This window comes from Camelus bactrianus, chromosome 21 (genome assembly GCF_048773025.1).
Source record: "Camelus bactrianus isolate YW-2024 breed Bactrian camel chromosome 21, ASM4877302v1, whole genome shotgun sequence".
Taxonomy (NCBI): Eukaryota; Metazoa; Chordata; class Mammalia; order Artiodactyla; family Camelidae; genus Camelus; species Camelus bactrianus.
Window position 1 is genome coordinate 7,749,191 of NC_133559.1, and position 17,151 is coordinate 7,766,341.

At 54.4% G+C, this 17,151-nt stretch overlaps 2 protein-coding genes and 1 long non-coding RNA gene across 4 annotated transcripts in view; 1 reads left to right on the forward strand and 2 right to left on the reverse strand.

Moving 5' to 3' along the window:
* DCST2 (DC-STAMP domain containing 2) overlaps positions 1-2,233 on the reverse strand; it is an 11,500-nt gene extending 9,267 nt beyond the window's left edge. The window contains 5 exon segments of the mRNA XM_074349970.1: positions 329-394; positions 717-914; positions 1,140-1,241; positions 1,560-1,730; positions 1,902-2,233. Of these exon segments, the coding sequence (XP_074206071.1) occupies positions 329-394; positions 717-914; positions 1,140-1,241; positions 1,560-1,730; positions 1,902-2,169 (805 nt within the window). The 5' untranslated portion in view covers positions 2,170-2,233.
* A 184-nt stretch (positions 2,234-2,417) lies between these two features.
* On the forward strand, positions 2,418-16,862 carry DCST1 (DC-STAMP domain containing 1). The gene is made up of 16 exons (XM_074349522.1): positions 2,418-2,546; positions 2,893-3,018; positions 3,087-3,161; positions 7,538-7,666; positions 8,014-8,153; positions 8,894-9,110; positions 9,195-9,338; positions 9,869-9,990; positions 10,411-10,568; positions 12,627-12,726; positions 12,852-12,947; positions 13,085-13,211; positions 13,597-13,713; positions 14,174-14,316; positions 14,453-14,566; positions 16,485-16,862. Exons 1-16 carry the CDS (start codon positions 2,486-2,488, stop codon positions 16,734-16,736), a joined length of 2,121 nt encoding a protein of 706 aa, XP_074205623.1. The 5' UTR covers positions 2,418-2,485; the 3' UTR covers positions 16,737-16,862.
* On the reverse strand, positions 3,169-17,106 carry LOC141573309 (uncharacterized). 2 transcript variants are annotated; one of them, XR_012501319.1, is made up of 4 exons: positions 16,728-17,106; positions 15,192-15,373; positions 12,426-12,595; positions 3,169-4,335 (listed from the first exon to the last, which is right to left on the reverse strand). It is a non-coding gene; the product is annotated as an uncharacterized LOC141573309 (long non-coding RNA). The 2 variants fall into 2 exon arrangements; XR_012501318.1 differs by lacking the exon at positions 3,169-4,335 and having other exon boundaries at positions 11,958-12,595.
* Positions 17,107-17,151: the final 45 nt, after the last annotated feature.

The window sequence follows — 17,151 nt, forward strand, 5'->3', positions numbered from 1 at the left end:
GCCTCCACAGTCTATGCCATTGCTTCGCGCCAGCCTTGCCCTCCACAGCGGATGTCTCCATGACCCGCCAAGGGAGCAGGAGGCCCTAGTTCTCTCCCCAGCTCCCGCTGGCTAGTCCAGCTTTGAAGAGGCACCTCCTCTTTGCTGGGCCCCAATTCCCTAATCTGTACAGCATGGACATTGGCCTGGGTAAGCTCTTGAGGTCCTTTCCTGTTCTTGCATTCTTCTCTGTGGACTGGGAGCACTCCCAGGCTAACACATCCCGGGATGAGGGAGGGAGGCCACCCAGGAACAGCGCCCAAGGCAGGGCCGGAAGGGGATCACTCACAGGTGCCGATGGTCTCACGCAGGAAGGTTTGGATGTACTTGGGAATGACACAAAACACCTGGACCACTGAGAGCCAAGACTGAGGTCAGGAGGGGCAGAGAGCTGCAGCCGGCCTCACCCACGTCCAGGGACCTTGCTCTCACAGGGCCCTCTGACTGTTCCTTTTTCCTACTAGCCTCCATATTGGCTCAGAACATTTTGGCTTCTCCCTATTACCCCATCCCACTACAGTGGTTCCTCCCTACCTGCCCCCCACCCCACATAGGGCCCAGCATCTTTACTGGTGCCATACTGATTGCCCCCCATTAGTCTCCTGGGCCCACCTTCCCAACTGACCCCTACACTTGCCAGGCCCCCAATCCTACTGGCAAACCCCTGGCTCTCTCACCACTAGCAAGTCCACAGAGCATCAGCTTAAAGGGCATGAGCAAGTAACACAGGTGGTAGGCTTGTGGTATGACCTTCATGCAGCTGTCCTTGGCATCATCGAAGACCCGAGCACACTTCAAGTAGGGGTTGCCCAGCTCAGAGTTGCACACGTCGCCGATGTGCAGGAGCCAGTACCACACGTTCCGCAGGGCCCTGGCTGGGGGCAGCTGTGGGGCTGGTACCCAGGAGTCCTGCAGCACCTTCTCAGGGGGTTGGGGAGCACCAGGACAGCAACCAGAGAGTGGTCAGGGGCCTGGCTCTGCTATATTCAGGGGGGACTAGTCAGCACCCAGGAGGGGCCCACAAAGTCCTGGAAGCAGGGTAAGGGTGAGGAGATTGGGTGAATTTTGACCCCCTAAAACAGATAAACTTATGTGCTGACCTATGTGCTTCACACCATCCATGATTGACCGAAAAAACTTGCGGACCCGGTCAGCCACCTCCTTGGTCTTCTGGGCAATAGCTTTGATCTTGTTCAGGGCACCTGAGAGGAGGCAGGTCATACTGAACTCAAACTCTTGGCACACCCAGTTAATTAACCATTAATTGGGTCTCCTCTTCTAGGGGCCAGTTCCCACCACTGCCCCTGGAGGAGGGAGTGGAGAGGGGGCTGCTACCCGGGATGCTTGAGTCTGGGAGATAGTTCATCTGGCAGTGGAGCGGGCCAGAGAGCAGGGGTCAGGGGGTCTAACCAGATGCTTTAAGGTTGGGACCCAGTACCAATGGAGAGGAATGAAGCCAGAGGACATACAGCCCGCAGGACAAGGGGAATGCGGCAGTCCACAGAGACGCTCAGCCTTACTGACAAGGGGCTGCTTGGCCCTCTCCAGCATTTCAGCGGTCTGGTTCAGGGCCAGTTCTGCCCCACAGGCTACAGCCTCACTGGCCCGGGTGAAGTTGTGCAGGGTGTTGGCACAGGGTCCTTGCAGCACCAGCCCAAAGGCAGCCACCAACAGCAGTGTTCGGCCCTGCTCTGGGGAGACAGCACCATCAGACCCAGGGCCCCAGCCTTGCACATGGCGGCACACGCATGTGTCTTACAGAAGCCTTCAGAATATTTCCCTCAACCACCCTCTCCCCAAGACCCTTCCCGCCTCAGCCCCTGCCCCACGGCCCACCCCGCTCCACTGGGTGCCAAGCTCACTGGAGAAGGCCTGGGGCAGCAGCAGGAAGACCGTGACTCGGACCTGGCGGGAGAATGCCATGCCCAGACTAAGGAAGGCCGCCAAAGTGAGGGTGCCCACCAGGCAGCCCCAGGGGCTGCGCCCTTCCACCAGCAGCTCCAGGAGCCCATAGGCTGTGGCCAAGGACAAGCCCAGGGTAAAGCCGCCCGTACTGCGGACCACAGCCCGCGCCATGCTCAGCTCCCCTGCCCCCAAGGGGTGCACAACATCCTTCATGACTTTGGGCATGGCTGCAGAGACCAAACGTCCACCTGTCTCCAGGAGATGCCTGCCAGGTTCTGTGGCTCTTAAAGGCTCTAGAATTTCTCACCATGTTCTAAAGTTCTGGAGGGCTTTTACTGTATGTAAGAATCCCTTATCCAGTTCAAAGATTGGGGAAGGGAGAGGTGGGTTTCTAACCACCTCATTTCAGAGCAGAGGGATTAAAAGACACAGACCTCAGACAGCCTGTGGGTGAGGCAGAAGAGACAGAAGCAGAACCTCTCATCCAAGGACATCCTTGAGGAGAATTCTGGGCGGAGAGAGGCCTCCCCTGAGCAGACTTATGGCCATCAGACCTCATCAGAATAGAGCAAAAGGGTCAAGAAGGAAACTACCCCACACCAGTGAGTCAGCCACCCCTTCGCAGTGACTGCCAGCGACTGCCAGCCCTACTCCTCCCACCCAATCTCTCCTCTAGGACACCAGCCCTTTGCCCCACTTTGCTGTCTCCCCACCTCCACCAGTCTCATCCAGTGTCCGCCTCCAGTCTAGCCCTTTCTTCTTCTCTCCTTCATGTCTGCCCCACTTCCTCAGGGTCCCTCATCCTCCTTCAGGATCCCCCGAGTTCCTGCCACCCTCAGCCAGGTTACCCCAGCCTCTCCCCACTGCCAGCCTCTAACCCTAGTGAACCAGGTCCCACCAGAAGAGCGGTCTGTCGGCCCTGCCAGGCTAAACTGCACCATCTCCCAGCGGTACAGAGGTTCCTGAGCTGGGGGCTGCCCGACGCCTGTAGCCGATTCCTGTGGCGCCAGCAGGGCGAGTTTCCAGTCAGTGCTTTCCTGCTGGGAGCAGGCACTGGGGGGCTCCTGGCCATAGGTGAGTATCAAGTAGAGCTCAGGGGTGGGGCCCATCTTTTGACCTTTGGCTTGACCCTGTATCCTCAGGTCTCTTCCAGCTCCTGGTGAACCCTATGAACATCTATGAAGATCAGAAGATGGTGACATTGTACAGCTTGGTTGGTTAGTACTGGGATAAGGACGGGGACACTCAAGAGGCCTGTGAAACACAGCCCACCCCTGGGTGCCCAGGAAGGAGTCTGAGCTTGTTTCTTCTGTTCCCAAGTGTCCCTTGTAGCCTCAACCTTGTCTTGGGCTTTGAGGGGAGATCCAGAGGGCAGAGGCCCTGAGTCCACAGAAGAAGACACAGTCCTTGCCCTCTCAAGTCTCCCCAGTCTGAGGGACTCCCTCTTACCCCCATGATATAGTCCAAACCCCAAGACCCTTCATGATCCCCATCTCTCCTGACCTCTCTGGCCTTGTTTCCTGCTGCTCCTGATAAATTCATTTCATTCACTTATTCATTCATTCATTCATTCATTTAGCACTAATTGAGCACCTGCTGAGGCTTCAGCAGTGAACTTGGTTGACATGCACTCAGCTCTTTTTTTAACTTTAGACTCTTAGAGATTATAATATATATCATACATACTACATCCACATACATACACTGTAATATATAATGCATACATGTGTATATCTATACATATGCAGTGACAGCTATAATCTATAATGAGTTCTTTTTTTTAACTGAGATATAGTTGACGTACAATATTATGTTAGTTTCTGGTGTGCTACATAGTGATTGACATTTGCATATGTCACGGAATAATCACCATGATAAGTCTAGGAACCATCTGTCCACATACAAAGTTATTACAATATTATTGACCATGTTCTTTTTTTATTAAAGTATAGTTAATTTACAATATTATATTAGTTTCAGATGTACAACGTATTGATTCAACATTTTAAAGTTATTACAAAATACTGGCTATATTCCCTACTGACCAAATTCTTTATGCTATCTATTACATCCCTGTGACTCATTTATTCCATAATTGAAGGTTTTTACCTCTTAATTCCCTTCACCTATTTCCCCCACTCCTCCCTACCCTCACCCCACACCCAGCTCATTCAGAGTTTACATTCTTTCAAGTTTACAATCTCATGGAGAGGGTTAGACAATAAATGAACAAGAAATAAACAAGAGCATTTCTGATGGTGACAAGTGGTATGAAAAAAGTAAACCTGGGGGATGTGATAGAAAGGGGCAGGGAGCTACCTTGAGTAGTCAGGGAAGGCCTCTCAGAGGAGGTGACATTTGAATGGAGATCTTGTATCAGGAGGTACTGGGCTGCAAAAACAGAAAATCCACCTATAAGTGGTTTAACCATAGAGGAAGTTTATCATGGCACACAGCAAGTTTTAAAGTAGAGTGGTTTTGGGATTTGGATAATTTAGCAGCTCAGTAAACCCACCCAGGACCCAGCTTCCTTTTGTCTTTTTTCTCTGCCATCTTTGGCCTGTAGATCATTCCTCTTCAGGTCATGAAATGGCTGCAGCAAATCCAAGCATCACATCCTCATCCAACAATGTCAAAAGACCGAAGCATTCCTTCCTCATGTCTCATAAGAACAAAGAAAACTTCCCGTCCACCCTAGCCAACATCCCCCACACCTCTGTGGTCAGAACTGCAGCACGTGCCCTTTCCTAAACCTCTCCCAGGCAAGGGGCACGGACGTGGCATCGACACCAGCTCACTGAACGAACTGCCTCTATGGGTTACCAACATGAAACTGCTTTTGTTCCGACCACTGTATTCCTACCTTTCTCCCACTAATGACCTCTCACACAGACCCTTAGCTTTCTGGTGATTTTAATCTAGAAGACCCAGTCCTGCTTCAGTAATTATGACTGTTTTTAGTGTTTAAAAGGTCTGATCCAGTCTATATAAAATTTTCCATCTCACGTCCATTCTCAGACATCTTCCCCTCAACTGCCCCCTCGCCCCCTCGCAGCTCAGACCTGTCCCCTGGCATGGGGTCCCACAGTGGAGAAGGGGGCCTGGCTGGCTCGCTCACTTTTTTCTCCACTTCCTTCCCCTTTTGGTTCTTCTGATGTCAGAAAGGGGGTTAGAAGAATTAGAGGAAAAGAGACAAAAGTCTGAAGTCATCGATACTGTTATAATTCCACCGCCTCTGCATGGCAAGCACTCACACCCTGGCTGTCTCAGGAGGCCCGTTTATGGTCTCTCTGGAGGTTCCGTGTGGACCTCACAGTGCCCAGCTTCCTGCTGAGGGCAGTTCTATTTGGCTGACCTCAAATGAGGCTCCCGGTAGCTTCTACAGACCACCCACAGCCTCTTACTTTTGGATGCTTCCCCCCAAGCAGGCTGCACTCTGGGATGGGGACCCTCACAGATGGCTTAAGGCCTGCTGTCCTCCAAATGTCCTATTGTCCCAGAGGAAGTGTGCACTTCCTTGCCTAGCCAAACTCGGAAAGTAGGGTCCCTCGCAGCTGCCCTCTCCTCTGCCGTGGTGAGAAGCAAGTACCACTCTCCACATTCACGATTCCCCCACACTCCCGGGTCAGGGGTCCCTGCTGAGCACGCCCATGAACGCTCTCCCTCTCTGGGCCTTGGTGGCAGCCTGGGGAGGGGCCCTGCCAGGCTCTGCGGCTCAGCGGGCGTCGGGCTGGGAGTGATGAGCCGGGTTCCTCTTCCTGCAGCACCAGCCTCTGAAGGGTTCTCTTAAGTCTGTCACTTGACATGGGGAAGTGGACACCCATCCTCTCCACAGACTCTCCTCCTCTGTCTGCCTACTCTAACCGCTTCTCTCCACTTCCAGAAAATACAGATTTCGAGTCTTGTCTTTATGTAGACTGGTTGGCACAGAGGGGTGAGATTAGTTTTGCTCTTCGGGTAAGCCTAGACACGGACATGGGCGAGCTCCACGGGGCTCTCTTTAGAATGGAGGGCAACCCTTGGTCAACAGTCATCCTCGGAATGTAGGCCAACTATTGTCAACTATTGTCCTCACCTTGAGTCTTGGGCCAAAAGGCCAAACCCATAGAACAAGCCGCTTTCGATGTCCTGTTATACCAAACTCAGGATAGACAGATCCAGATTTACCCCCAGGGGCCAAGGCAGGGACAGGCCATTGCCCTTGAACAAAACCCAAGTTGTGTTAGCAAGGAAGAAGGCAGAAAAACTGCTGGGTGGCACCCGACAGGGTTTGCAGCAAACCTGTATGACCAGGTGGAGCCGGCCAGGTGGAGAACAGGGGGAGGAACGCTCCTGGCAGGGGGACCAGCCAGGGCGAAGACCTGAGAGGAGGGATGAGCTATGAGCTTGGCGGGTTCCAGGAACAGCAACAAGGCCTGTGTGGGCAGACATGGTGGGCGAAGGGCTGAGTGGCACGTGATCACTTCAGAAGGGAGGCCGGGGCCAGATCATGAAAATCTGGAGACCACATTCAGGAAGTTTGGATTTGATCCCAAGTGAGGTGGAAAGTCATTGCCTAGTTTGAAGCAGAGAAGGGACGTGATCTGACTTACGTTTTTACAAGATGTAGCTGCCTTGTGAAAACTGAAGTTTAGGTTAGCAAGAGAGGAATTAGGAGACTAGCTGGTCCCTATGAGGGACGACGGGGACTCCATGAGGGCAGTGGAGATGGAGCAGAGTGAGGACTTGGGGTTTAATTTGGTGACCCTTGGGAGAACACTCTATCAATACCAGAGTCTTCTAGGTTCCCTGACCAGTTTATGCTGTTCCTTGGGCCTGGAATGCCGAACAACACTTACTCATCTTCCAGGCCCCGCTGACACATCACCTCCTTTGTCCAGCCTTCCCAGCCCCACCCCTCCCCGCAGAAATACCCACTCCCTTCTCGGCTCCCACAGCTCTTTATAAGCACCTCCCTGTGCACTTAGCACTTCGTGTTGTAGTCATTTGTTTACCCGTCTGTCTCTCTCCCTGGATTATGAGCTTCAAGGAGCTCACTGTCTCCTTGCAGAGACCACAGGGAGACACACGTGAAACTGCTAAAACATACCAGGATGTACACAATTAAGGGCTAAAATTAGGGGCAGAGACTGTGAGTGCTGTAGGTGGCAGAGCACGGGGAATATTGAAGTGGCTGTGACCTCTCTTCTGACGGCTCTGGGCACCAGTGCCTGTTTCCAGAATTTTTCTCTTGCTTTCTGCTCTCTCAGCACCTATGGTAAGTGTGAATCCAGCCTGGAGGAGGAGAAGTGTTGGCCCCCTTCCCTAGCACACACACATGTACACATGCAAAGTCAATCCCCGACCATGGCTTTTCAATCTCTAGCCATCTTTCCAAGCCCTTCCAGAGACTGCCACACAGCTGAACCCTGTAAATGGCTGTTCAGTAAATGAGTGAGTGGCCTGGAAGGCCTATCAGAGTCACTGTAAGTGGGACACAGGTAGAATGGTGATGGTTCTAGAAGGGAGTCAAAGAGGGTGGGTGCTCTGCTAAACCTGGTGGGTGAGGCAGCTTCCTCACTCTGCCTCCTCACCTCCTGGGCTCTCCCCACAGGCTTGGGGGCCATGGGCTGGGGGACCTCCCCTCACATCCGCTGTGCCAGCCTCCTGCTAGTACCCAAGATGCTGGGCAAAGAGGGCCGGCTCTTTGTGCTGGGATACGCCTTGGCCGCCATCTATGAGGGTGAGTGTGTGCCCCTGGGTACCAGTTAGTCTTCAATGAAGCAGTGACCCCGGGTGGGCCATCCAGTGAGTGCCAGGCCTGGTAAAGGAGAAGGACTGGGAGTCTCATCCCAGCTGTTCCAACTTGCTGGGTGTCCCTGAGAGAATGCCTCCACATCTCTGGGTCTCCTTAGTTTACACAGGTAAAAAGATCATGGGTTGAATGAGCTGACCTCTCACCAGTTTCTGGGCCCCATCAGTGTACGCTTCTAGGAGATGGTCACTGCACGCAGAGTAGGAGTTAGGGGTGGGCTGAAGGAAGTTAATTGGCTCTAGAGGGAGATAATCTACCAGGGCATCTTCCCCCAGGACCAGTGGCCAACCTGCGGCACAACCTCAATGAGGTGATAGCATCGCTGGGCTGCACCGTGGAGCTGCAGATCAACAACACCCGCGCGGCCTGGCATGTTTCCACAGCCCCGCTTCGGGCAGTGTTCAAGGACCTGCTGGTCAGGACCCTGCCCGGCCAGGACCTGGGGGTCCCTCTCCCCGCAGGGCCTAGATGACCTGCGCTGGGGGCTGGGGTCCTGGATTTACAGTTTCCCAATGAGGGTGGTACTGGATTTTTTTTTTTTTTTGCAGAACTGTCCCCAAACATTGCACTAAATGGTCCCTGGGCGATAAATGCCAGGATAGCCCCTGTCCCAAGCCATCGGGACACCCCCAAACACACACTTTTCCAACCACCTGAGTAGGTGGTACTCTGGGTAGCTGAGCTAGAATGCCAGGAAATTGGGGGCCCTGGCCTTGAGCACTCTGGAAGCTTTGAGGACCAGAGGATTAGGGAATTGGGTACTAGAAGACTAGAGATGGGGGTTCGGAAGAATTGGAGAGTTGAGGAGCTGGGGAGATAAGGACTGAGGGGCTTGGGACCTTGAGTTGGCACAGTGGTCTGTGAGATTAGTGATGGGTGAAGTCCAAGAACCTGGGGAACCCTTCTGGGATGGGAGGCCTCAGGAGGAGCTGGGAGCCTGGGAGGTGAGCAGAGGCACCTGGGGAGGGGAGAGGGCTCCCAAGGACTATGAACAGTGGAGAATCTGAGATGAAAGTCTGTCTCAGGGCTTAGTCTCCCTATAGAATTGAGGTAAGAGCCCAAAGCTTGGCTATTGAGGGAAGAACAGGCTGTTGGGCAGCAGAAGCTCTAAGCTCCCATGTCTGATCCATTTCTTCCCTCCCGCTCCAACCCCAGGGGAGCAAAGATTTGATGAAAGCCGAGACTCAGAACATCACCAACTCCTTTGAGGAGCTGGATGCCCAGGTGAACAGTGAGACCGGCTTCACTCCCGAGGATGCCCTGGGCTCAGAGGAGGCAGCCCAAGGCAGAGAGATCCGCCGTGCCTCAGCCTCCAGATACCGCCTCTCTACACAGAAGATGTATGAGCTGCGGACCAAGCTGCGTTGCTCCTGTGAGGGTGGGGTCCCTGGGGGGGGCTGGGGGGGCTCCAGGTGAGCGTGTGGGGACCTCAGGCACCTGTTGCTCCTTCCCACAGATGTGGTGAACAAGGCCATGCTCCACTGCCGCCACTGGTTTGACCAAAAGCACGAAGAGTGCATGCAACGCATCTGGGTCCCGCTCCTCAGCCATCTGCTCTGCCTGCCCATGAAGTTCAAGTTCTTCTGCGGCATTGCCAAGGGTCAGCACTGCAGCAGGAGGGTGGGGAGCACCAGGGCTGGGGTCTGAGTCCTTGGAGACCCCAGGTAGGTGTGGGGCAGAAGGCAATCAGGAGGGGAGGGTTTCGGCTCTGGGGACACGGCACCCTCAGATCCCAGCCCCTCCACTGACAGGCTCTGTGACTCGGGTAAGTTTACAGCAAGGCTCTCAGCTTTGTCTCTTCATCTGAAAGATGGGCGCGATGTTATGTTTATCCCACTTGGAGTTTTTGAGGCTTTAAGGGGTAATGTGTGTAAAGCAGGCAACAGCACTGGCACGGAGAGGAATCGCTGTATTAAATGTTGGCTATCATTATCAACCTTTGGTATGGTTATAGACAGGTGAAAAAATGGGGGAAAGAATTCAAGGAGAGTGAAGGGGGAGAGACTGAGGGTGGTAGAAAGTCATAGGCAGAGAGACAGAAAAGCAGGATGAAGAGGCTCAGAGGAAGGGAGGACTGGAGGCTGGGTACAGGGAGGTCCCTGACCTGTCCCCTCCCCACCCCCCGGCCAGTGATGGAGGTCTGGTGCCGCAGCCGCATCCCAGTGGAGGGCAACTTTGGGCAGACCTATGACACCCTCAACCAGTCTATTCGCGGCCTGGAGGGGGAATTTTCAGCCACTATTAACCTCAAGGTAGGAGGAGGGTGTGAGGGTGGGGATGGGGGCAGGGGGAGATAGGGAGTGGGAGGAGGGCACCGGGAAAAGGGTGTGAGGAAGAGCAAGTGAGAGGACACAGGAGAGCGGTGACTGGCTGTGAGTGAGGGGACAGGGTGGGGAAGAGGGCCGAGCTTGTGGCTCACACATACAGGGACCTGACTTGAGGACAGAAGAGTCAGCCAGGTGTGGGAAGGTGTCAGCTCATACAGATGTAGGGCAGCAAGACTGAGTCAAGGAGGGCAGCGAACAGAAGGAGGTGGCAACCCTAAAGGTCTTGAGAAGAGTCAGGGGACAAGGGCGGGCATCAGAGAAGAGAAGCTGCAGAGAGGCTGGAAGGCTGGGAGGTTGGGAGGCTGAGAGGCTGAGGCTCTGAGTCGGCCCAACGCCCTCCACCAGGAAGAGAAGCGGGCTGGGGTGCTGGGCCTCAACACAAGCTGGGAACATGTGAGCACCGAGGTGTGGGACTACGTGAGACGTCAGGAGGCCCAGCTGGAGTGGGCCCTGGGGCTGCTGCACGTGCTGCTCTCCTGCACCTTCCTGCTCGTCCTCCGCGCGTGAGTCCTCAACCTCCACCCAGAAGCCCCCTCCTATGCTCAGGATGGAAGCCCTGCCCTGAGGGAGGCTCTAAGGATGGAGCTGCAGAGCCCACCTTCGACTCCAAATGTGAACGTTCTTGGGCCTTTAACTTCACCTTTTTATAAAACTGGGTTTGTTGTTTACACAAAGTTAAAGGAAATGTGGACATTTTGTCAGAAGGAACGTTACCCAGGTTCCCACCACCTTAAAAGGGTGACTGTCTTCATTTATCTGCCTCCTTCCGGCCTTTATCCTGATGCTGACTTTCTTCTTTACTTTTAGCTTTGACTTTTGATTTTTTTTCTTGCCCTTCATATTCCCCTTGGCTCTGACTTTGTGCCATTTTTATCGTCCAATTCTGCTTTCATTTTCTCCCGCCTGCTGCGTTGGCAGCTACTTTCCCTCCATTTGGACCAAAGTCCTCAACCCCACCCAGCCTGGCGTCTAGCTGGGCTCCTGGGCCTTACCTGGCTTCCCTGCCGACCTCTGGACCCTCTATGTCCTGAATCCACCCCCAAATGCCTGAGATGGGCAGGGGCTGGGCAAGGGCAGCCATAGGAGCTCCTGCTTGGTTGGCCCCATCTGTGGGGCCTAGAGTGACCACAAGTGAGTGGTTACATGTGTGCCAAGGGCCCTGTGGAAGGACAAAGATGAATGAGCCATATTCCTGCCCTCAAGAAGCTCATGGTCTAGGAGAAGCAAGAGAGACATCAACAAAACAGATGGTTCAGGGCTGTACTATGAACTGGCTCTTGGGACAGGGGTGGGAGCTGAAAAGGTGCCCCTGAGAGGGCCATAATGGGGCTTCAAAAGACTGCAGATAGGGAGCCATGGTCAAGAAGAGAAAAGGAGTTCTCTTGGGCCAGGATTCTGGCATTTGTGGGGTGTGGAAGACAGAGGCTGGGGTTGAGGACTGGGCTGAAGCGGGCATGGTCAGAACAGTCTGAAAAATCCCTGCAGGAGGGCCCTGAACTGCCCCTCAGTTGCAGGGTTTCAGGGTGGACTGGAGCAGCTTGGAGGCAGGGAGGCCAAGGTGGGTCAGAGGTTAGGGAGCCTGGCTGGAGTGGGGCGTGGCAGGAAGTTGGCCTGAGATGGAGGGAGGAAGGGGAAAGGTGCAGCAGGTCTCAGAGCCAGCTTGGGGAGGGAAGGAAGGAGGCACAAAGTCAAAAGCCATTTCCAGGCTTTCAACCTGGGTGGGGTCACTCACTGAAGGGACAGAGCTGGCCAGGGGGCGGGGCCCAGGCCCGGCAGCGGTAGGTCTCTCCACAAGGGGGCGCTCATAGCCTTTCTTTGCATTTATAGTTACTTCTACCTTAAAGGCGAAGACGTGGATTTTTACAGGGTCCCAGAACCAACAGCATTGGAACTTATGTTTCACAGTTTACAGAGCTTACTTAATGTAATTTTACAGTTTAAAACACATTTCCAACAATTAACATTTTTTTCTTAGGAAACAGAAGCATTATATGGGACTTTGGGAGATACACAGAGGGGAGCTACATTTGCACACGCGCGCGCACACACACACACACACACACACACACACACACACACACACAGAAAACACCGCTGCACTCAAGGGTGTGTTAGAGGAAAAGGGAAATAGTGGTTGGAATGAATTTTGCTTGAAGTGACTTCCAGGAGATGTTTTGAGGGCTTGGCCAAGAGGTAGGGACTTGAGAGGTGAATCAGGAAATTCCGGCCACCTTTACGGGTTTCTTGTCTCGGTGCTTTTTCTCCTGCTGTTTCCTCTGCTATTCATCCAGAAAGTTCCACGCCTGGGAAACCTTCCCCTACCTCCCATGCCCTTACATGACTCTCCCTCCTCTCCTCACCTCTATTATGTCTCATCAGCGTATGTGTGCATGTCTCTCACTGGGCTGTGGGCTGCTGAGGGGCAGGGCAGAAGTGCCTTCTCCTAGGACATAGCTGGGGTCCAGTGCATGCTGGGTGGTCGGCTGAATGGCTGTGCGCCCAGGAAGCCCACGGCGGGGCGTGGGCAAACCTGGAAGAGACAGAGACCCCCTAATCCACAGGTGCTTCTCCTACGTGGACAGTTATAACGGGGACATCCGCTTTGACAACATCTACATCAGCACCTACTTCTGTCAGATCGATGAACGCAGGAGGAAGCTGGTGAGCGGGCGCAGCCCGGCCCAAGGGCGCCCTGCTCTGTGCCCTGTGTGGCTTCACGGCCCTGGAGGGCAGCGGGAAAGGGGAGAGGCTGCTCAGTGTTTCTCACTGTGTGGACATTTTCCCAGGGCAAACGGACTCTGCTGCCACTCCGCAAAGCTGAGAAGAAAACCGTCATCTTCCCCAGGGACCCCACCATCCAGGCCTCAGAAATGAGAAATGTGGTGAGGGTGGCATGGAGGGGAGACCCCTGATCCTACAGAGGCAGGGGCCTGAGGGGTGGAGGGCAAAGGCATCAGAAAGGGCTCCAGGCCAGGGCAGGCGACGCTGCCCAGCTCCGCCCCTCCTTCTCCTTGGGCAGGTAAGGGAGCTCATGGAGACAATGCCCGTGCTGCTGCTGCTGCTGCTGCTCTGTGGCCTGGACTGGGTTCTCTACTCCATCTTTGACACCATCCGCCACCACTCTTTCCTGCAGTACTCCTTCCGCAGTGAGCCCAGCCCCCACTCCAGGCTCCAGGCCCAGGAGACAGCCCCCTGGAGAACCCCCACCCCTGTGCAGCCACCCCACCCCAATTCTTCCCATTTTGCACTTCCTTCTGCGTCTCAGCCCCTCCCTGTCCTCTGCAGGGTCAAGTATCAGCCCTGCAATCTGACAGCTGTCACTGGGGGCCTCAGTTTCCAACCCCCCTTTATATTTACCAAAAGGAGGAGTTAGTATTTGGTGAGAGGACAAAAAGTCCTGTGCAGTGAGTTTTTCTATGCTCTGACCTCTCCCCTTCATCCAGTCCCCATCCTGCCCCATCCCCTTAACTCCAATTCTTTCGTGATCCATACCCACCCCACCACATACCACGGCCCCTATTCTGGCTTCAGGCAGTCATAAATTGGAAGTGAAAGTCGGGGGAGACTCTATGCTTGCCCGGCTTCTTCGGAAAACCATCGGGGCCCTGAACACCTCCTCAGAGACAGTAGTGGAATCAAACAACATGCGTGAGTGATGCTAAAAGTTTGGATCAGAGGAACTGAGGGCGGAGGACGGGTGGAGACAGAGTCTTTCCAGGACAAAGCGTTGGGCGACCGCCTTGGGTTTGGTGAGATGGTGAAGTGGCGAGGTTGGGTTGGAGAAATCAGAGCGGGAAACATCAGGTCAGAGTTGGAGGATGACAGGCTTAGGTCAGAGGGCTCTGAAGGCTGGGGCCTTAGGGCCAGAGAGTCCCAGCCCTTGGGAGCAACCCTGTCCAACAGAACTTTCTGCCATGATGGAAAATTTCTACATTTGTGCCATGCTGAGGAAATAGCTTCCTGTATTGGCAGCACAGCTCTGCAGGGTGAGGGGCAGGCAGGAGGAGGGCAGGGTAATCAGAGGCTTAACCCCCATCCCGCTGGCACGGGGTATTCAACCCAGAGCCGATCCTAACCAGATCCCTCACAGGCCTGCCCCCTCCCCCAGCCTGCCTGCCCCAGCCCGTGCCCCTGAGTACCAGGGCCTATCTGAGGGCTGCACTGCCAAGCGGCCTGCTCGTGTGTCTCTGCCTGCTCCAGGCGCTCGGCTACCGGCTCCGGAGGGTCATCGCAGCCTTCTACTTCCCCAAGGTCCACCCCGCCCCTGACCCCTCCACCCCTACGCACACACACCAGCCCGCACCCAGCTCCCCACCAGCCCCATCTTTGGGAGATGCCTTTCTCCTTAACACTGTCACTGTCACTGATCCACTCTCCCCGGCCCCAGCGAGAGAAGCAACGTATCCTGTTCCTCTATAACGAGCTCCTGAGGAAGAGAGCAGCCTTCACCCAACTGAGGAGGGCCACCATCATGAGGCGGGCACAACAGCAGAGAGCTCCCGTAAGTCTAGGCCTGTGCCCCTGTGCCCAGCCCCCACCGAGGTCCCAGGCCTACTGACGCCCAGTCAGTTCTGATGGGATGCATGCAAAGGGCCCTGGTCCTCCAGCTCCTGGAGGTCAAGGCTGTGTCCATCTCTGTACCCCAGGATCCAGCTCAGCCTGAGATCCTCAGTGGACCACTGGGAAGCAGGCAGAAAAGGGGGATCAGATTTGATAGTGGGGTCAAAGGAAAGCAAGAGGGGTTCATCAGAAACAAGGGACCACAGGTTCTTCTAAGAGGGCTGCAGACCAGAAGCTCAGTGCAGTTCAGAGGAGGGCAGGGAGGCAGATGGGCTGGGGGTAAGGGAGGCCTCATGAAAGGGTATGTGGTGTACAGAAAGTACACAGTCAGAAGAACCAGATTCCAGTCCACACTCCCTCATTAAGCTGTATGGCCCTGGCCATGGTCCTCACTTGACCTCAGTTTTTCCCTCTGAAGAATGGGGAGCTTGGACAGATCTGTAAGGCCAGCTCACTAAAGATCAGTAACAGAATGGTGGTTAGGTGTGGGGCTCTGACGCCAGAGGGTTTGTATTCTGGCTCCTCCCCTTATTACTCTGACAATTGCGTAATCTTGAAGCACTTACTTAATGCTGAGCCTTGGTTCTTCCCTCCTGTAAAATGGAATTAACTACTCCATCTGGTTGTTGTAAGGATTAGATGAGTTTCACTGTCATGGTGCAGGCACACAGCAAGTTCCATACACGTGCTAATTGTCATTGTGTGATCCTAGGCAAGTAGCCACCTCTCCAAGCATCAGTTTTCTCGCCTGAAAAAGAGATAATGACACCAATATCTGCCTTAAGTGGTTATTGTCTGAATTTAGTTAATTTGCTTTCAGTTTCTTGGTACAGGGCCCAACATTATTTTAAAAATGAGTGGCAGACATTCTTATTTAACCAGACCTAACAAAGCTCATAAAAGTGAGAGACTATGTTTGCTTAACTTTTTCCTTCAGTGTCTAGATTGCCCCAACTCCCATGTCACACAATAGGGGCTAAATGAATGCCTGATGAAAAAAATGAACATACTATGATTACATGACAGTTCATGGAGTTAACTGGATTTTGATGGGCAGGTGGAAATGTGAAGGGCTTTCATTCCAAGCTGAGGGAACAGAATGTGCAAAGACTCAGAGTCTAGAGGGAATTGCAAGAGCCAGGGCTAGTCTAAGGAGAAACTGGTACAAAAGATGGGAAGTTCAGGGAGAGGTAAGTTGGAGCAGAGGCTAGAAAGGGACCAGATTGTGGAAGACTCAGAAGGCCATGCCCCGGAGTTCTGCCTTTGTCTAGCAGGTAGTGGGGCCTCTGGAGTTTCTTGAGCAGAGAGTGACCTGATAATGTGGCCTGAGAATTCCTGGCAATTGTGTGGAGAGAGGGTGGAAGAGGGAGGAAGCATAATAAGCCAGCCTTATGATTTGGAATCAGGGTACCTGGGTCCAGCGAGGTTTGATTGTTTATCCCCTGTGCCTTTGGGAATTCACTTAACCTTCATGAGGTTCATCTTTCTCATCTGTAAAGTGGGGGAACACAGTAGTGATGGTCTTATCTGCCCTACTCATGTCTCTGCCCCACGGTGAGAATCAACTAAGGTGATTCATGGGAAAGTGCAAACTATGATGGTTGTTGCTGTTACTGGCTGGGAGAGAGTGTAGGCTGCATCCTCCCACTCTCCATCAAGGAGTGAGGGAGGCTCTCTAGGACCCACTTCACAGTACCCTTGCCCTCCACGGGTCTTCTTTGCCCAATCCAGCTCCCTCCAACATGTGAGCATAGTCAGGCCTTAAGATTTCAAACAAGAAGCGCTATCCAGTACCCTTCGCACCCCTTCTTTCCCCGCTACTCCCCAACAGGCTCTAAACCCGCCTTGCCTCCTAACAGCGCCGCCACCTGGCGGACATCCTGCACCGCCGCTGCCCCATCTTGCGCCCCTGGCTGCGCCGGCGATGCGTGGTGTGCCAGGCACCCGAGGCGCCCGAGTCCTATGTGTGCCCGACGCCGGACTGCGAGGCGGTATATTGCTGGTCATGCTGGAACGACATGCGGCAGCGGTGCCCGGTCTGCACACCCCGTGAGGAGCTCTCCTCCTCCGCCTACAGCGACAGCAATGATGACGCTACCTACGCGGAGTGAAGGGACGTCCTGCTCGCTCTCCCATCTGCTCCTTCCTGTTTAGTAAAATTCTTTGTACACTCCTGCTGCCCGCTCTTCGCAGGGGTCCGGTACGGGAGGGTGGGCCGGCGTTGCGTGGCAGGCAGTCTGGAGAACTGGCCCGCCTGATCCGGTCAGAGCCGGGCTGCAGATGTGAAGCCGAAGGGTAGGAAAGGGTCCGGACCCAGGGCTGGGTGGAGGCGCGGCTCCCATGTCGGTCGGACCGGGCCTCGGCTCCCACCCTGTACAGTAGCCGGAAACTGGAGGGGCGCAGCAACGCACGCCGCGAGGGAGTCGGAATAGTGGGCTGGGTCCTGGCCTCTTCAAGACCAGGCGCGAGGCCGGGGCGGGGCCTTTCCGAGGGCGGAGCCTCGGGGGCGGAGCCTGGCCCCGGGCT

Bases quoted from the DNA above. Each gene is read 5' to 3' on its own strand.
- DCST1 (XM_074349522.1), top strand. From the start codon at position 2,486: ATGGCCATCAGACCTCATCAGAATAGAGCAAAAGGGTCAAGAAGGAAA. The intron at 3,019-3,086 runs GTGAGTATCAAG...CTGTATCCTCAG, and splicing joins TGGGGGGCTCCTGGCCATAG to GTCTCTTCCAGCTCCTGGTG. The intron at 12,948-13,084 runs GTGAGGGTGGCA...CTCCTTGGGCAG, and splicing joins CCTCAGAAATGAGAAATGTG to GTAAGGGAGCTCATGGAGAC.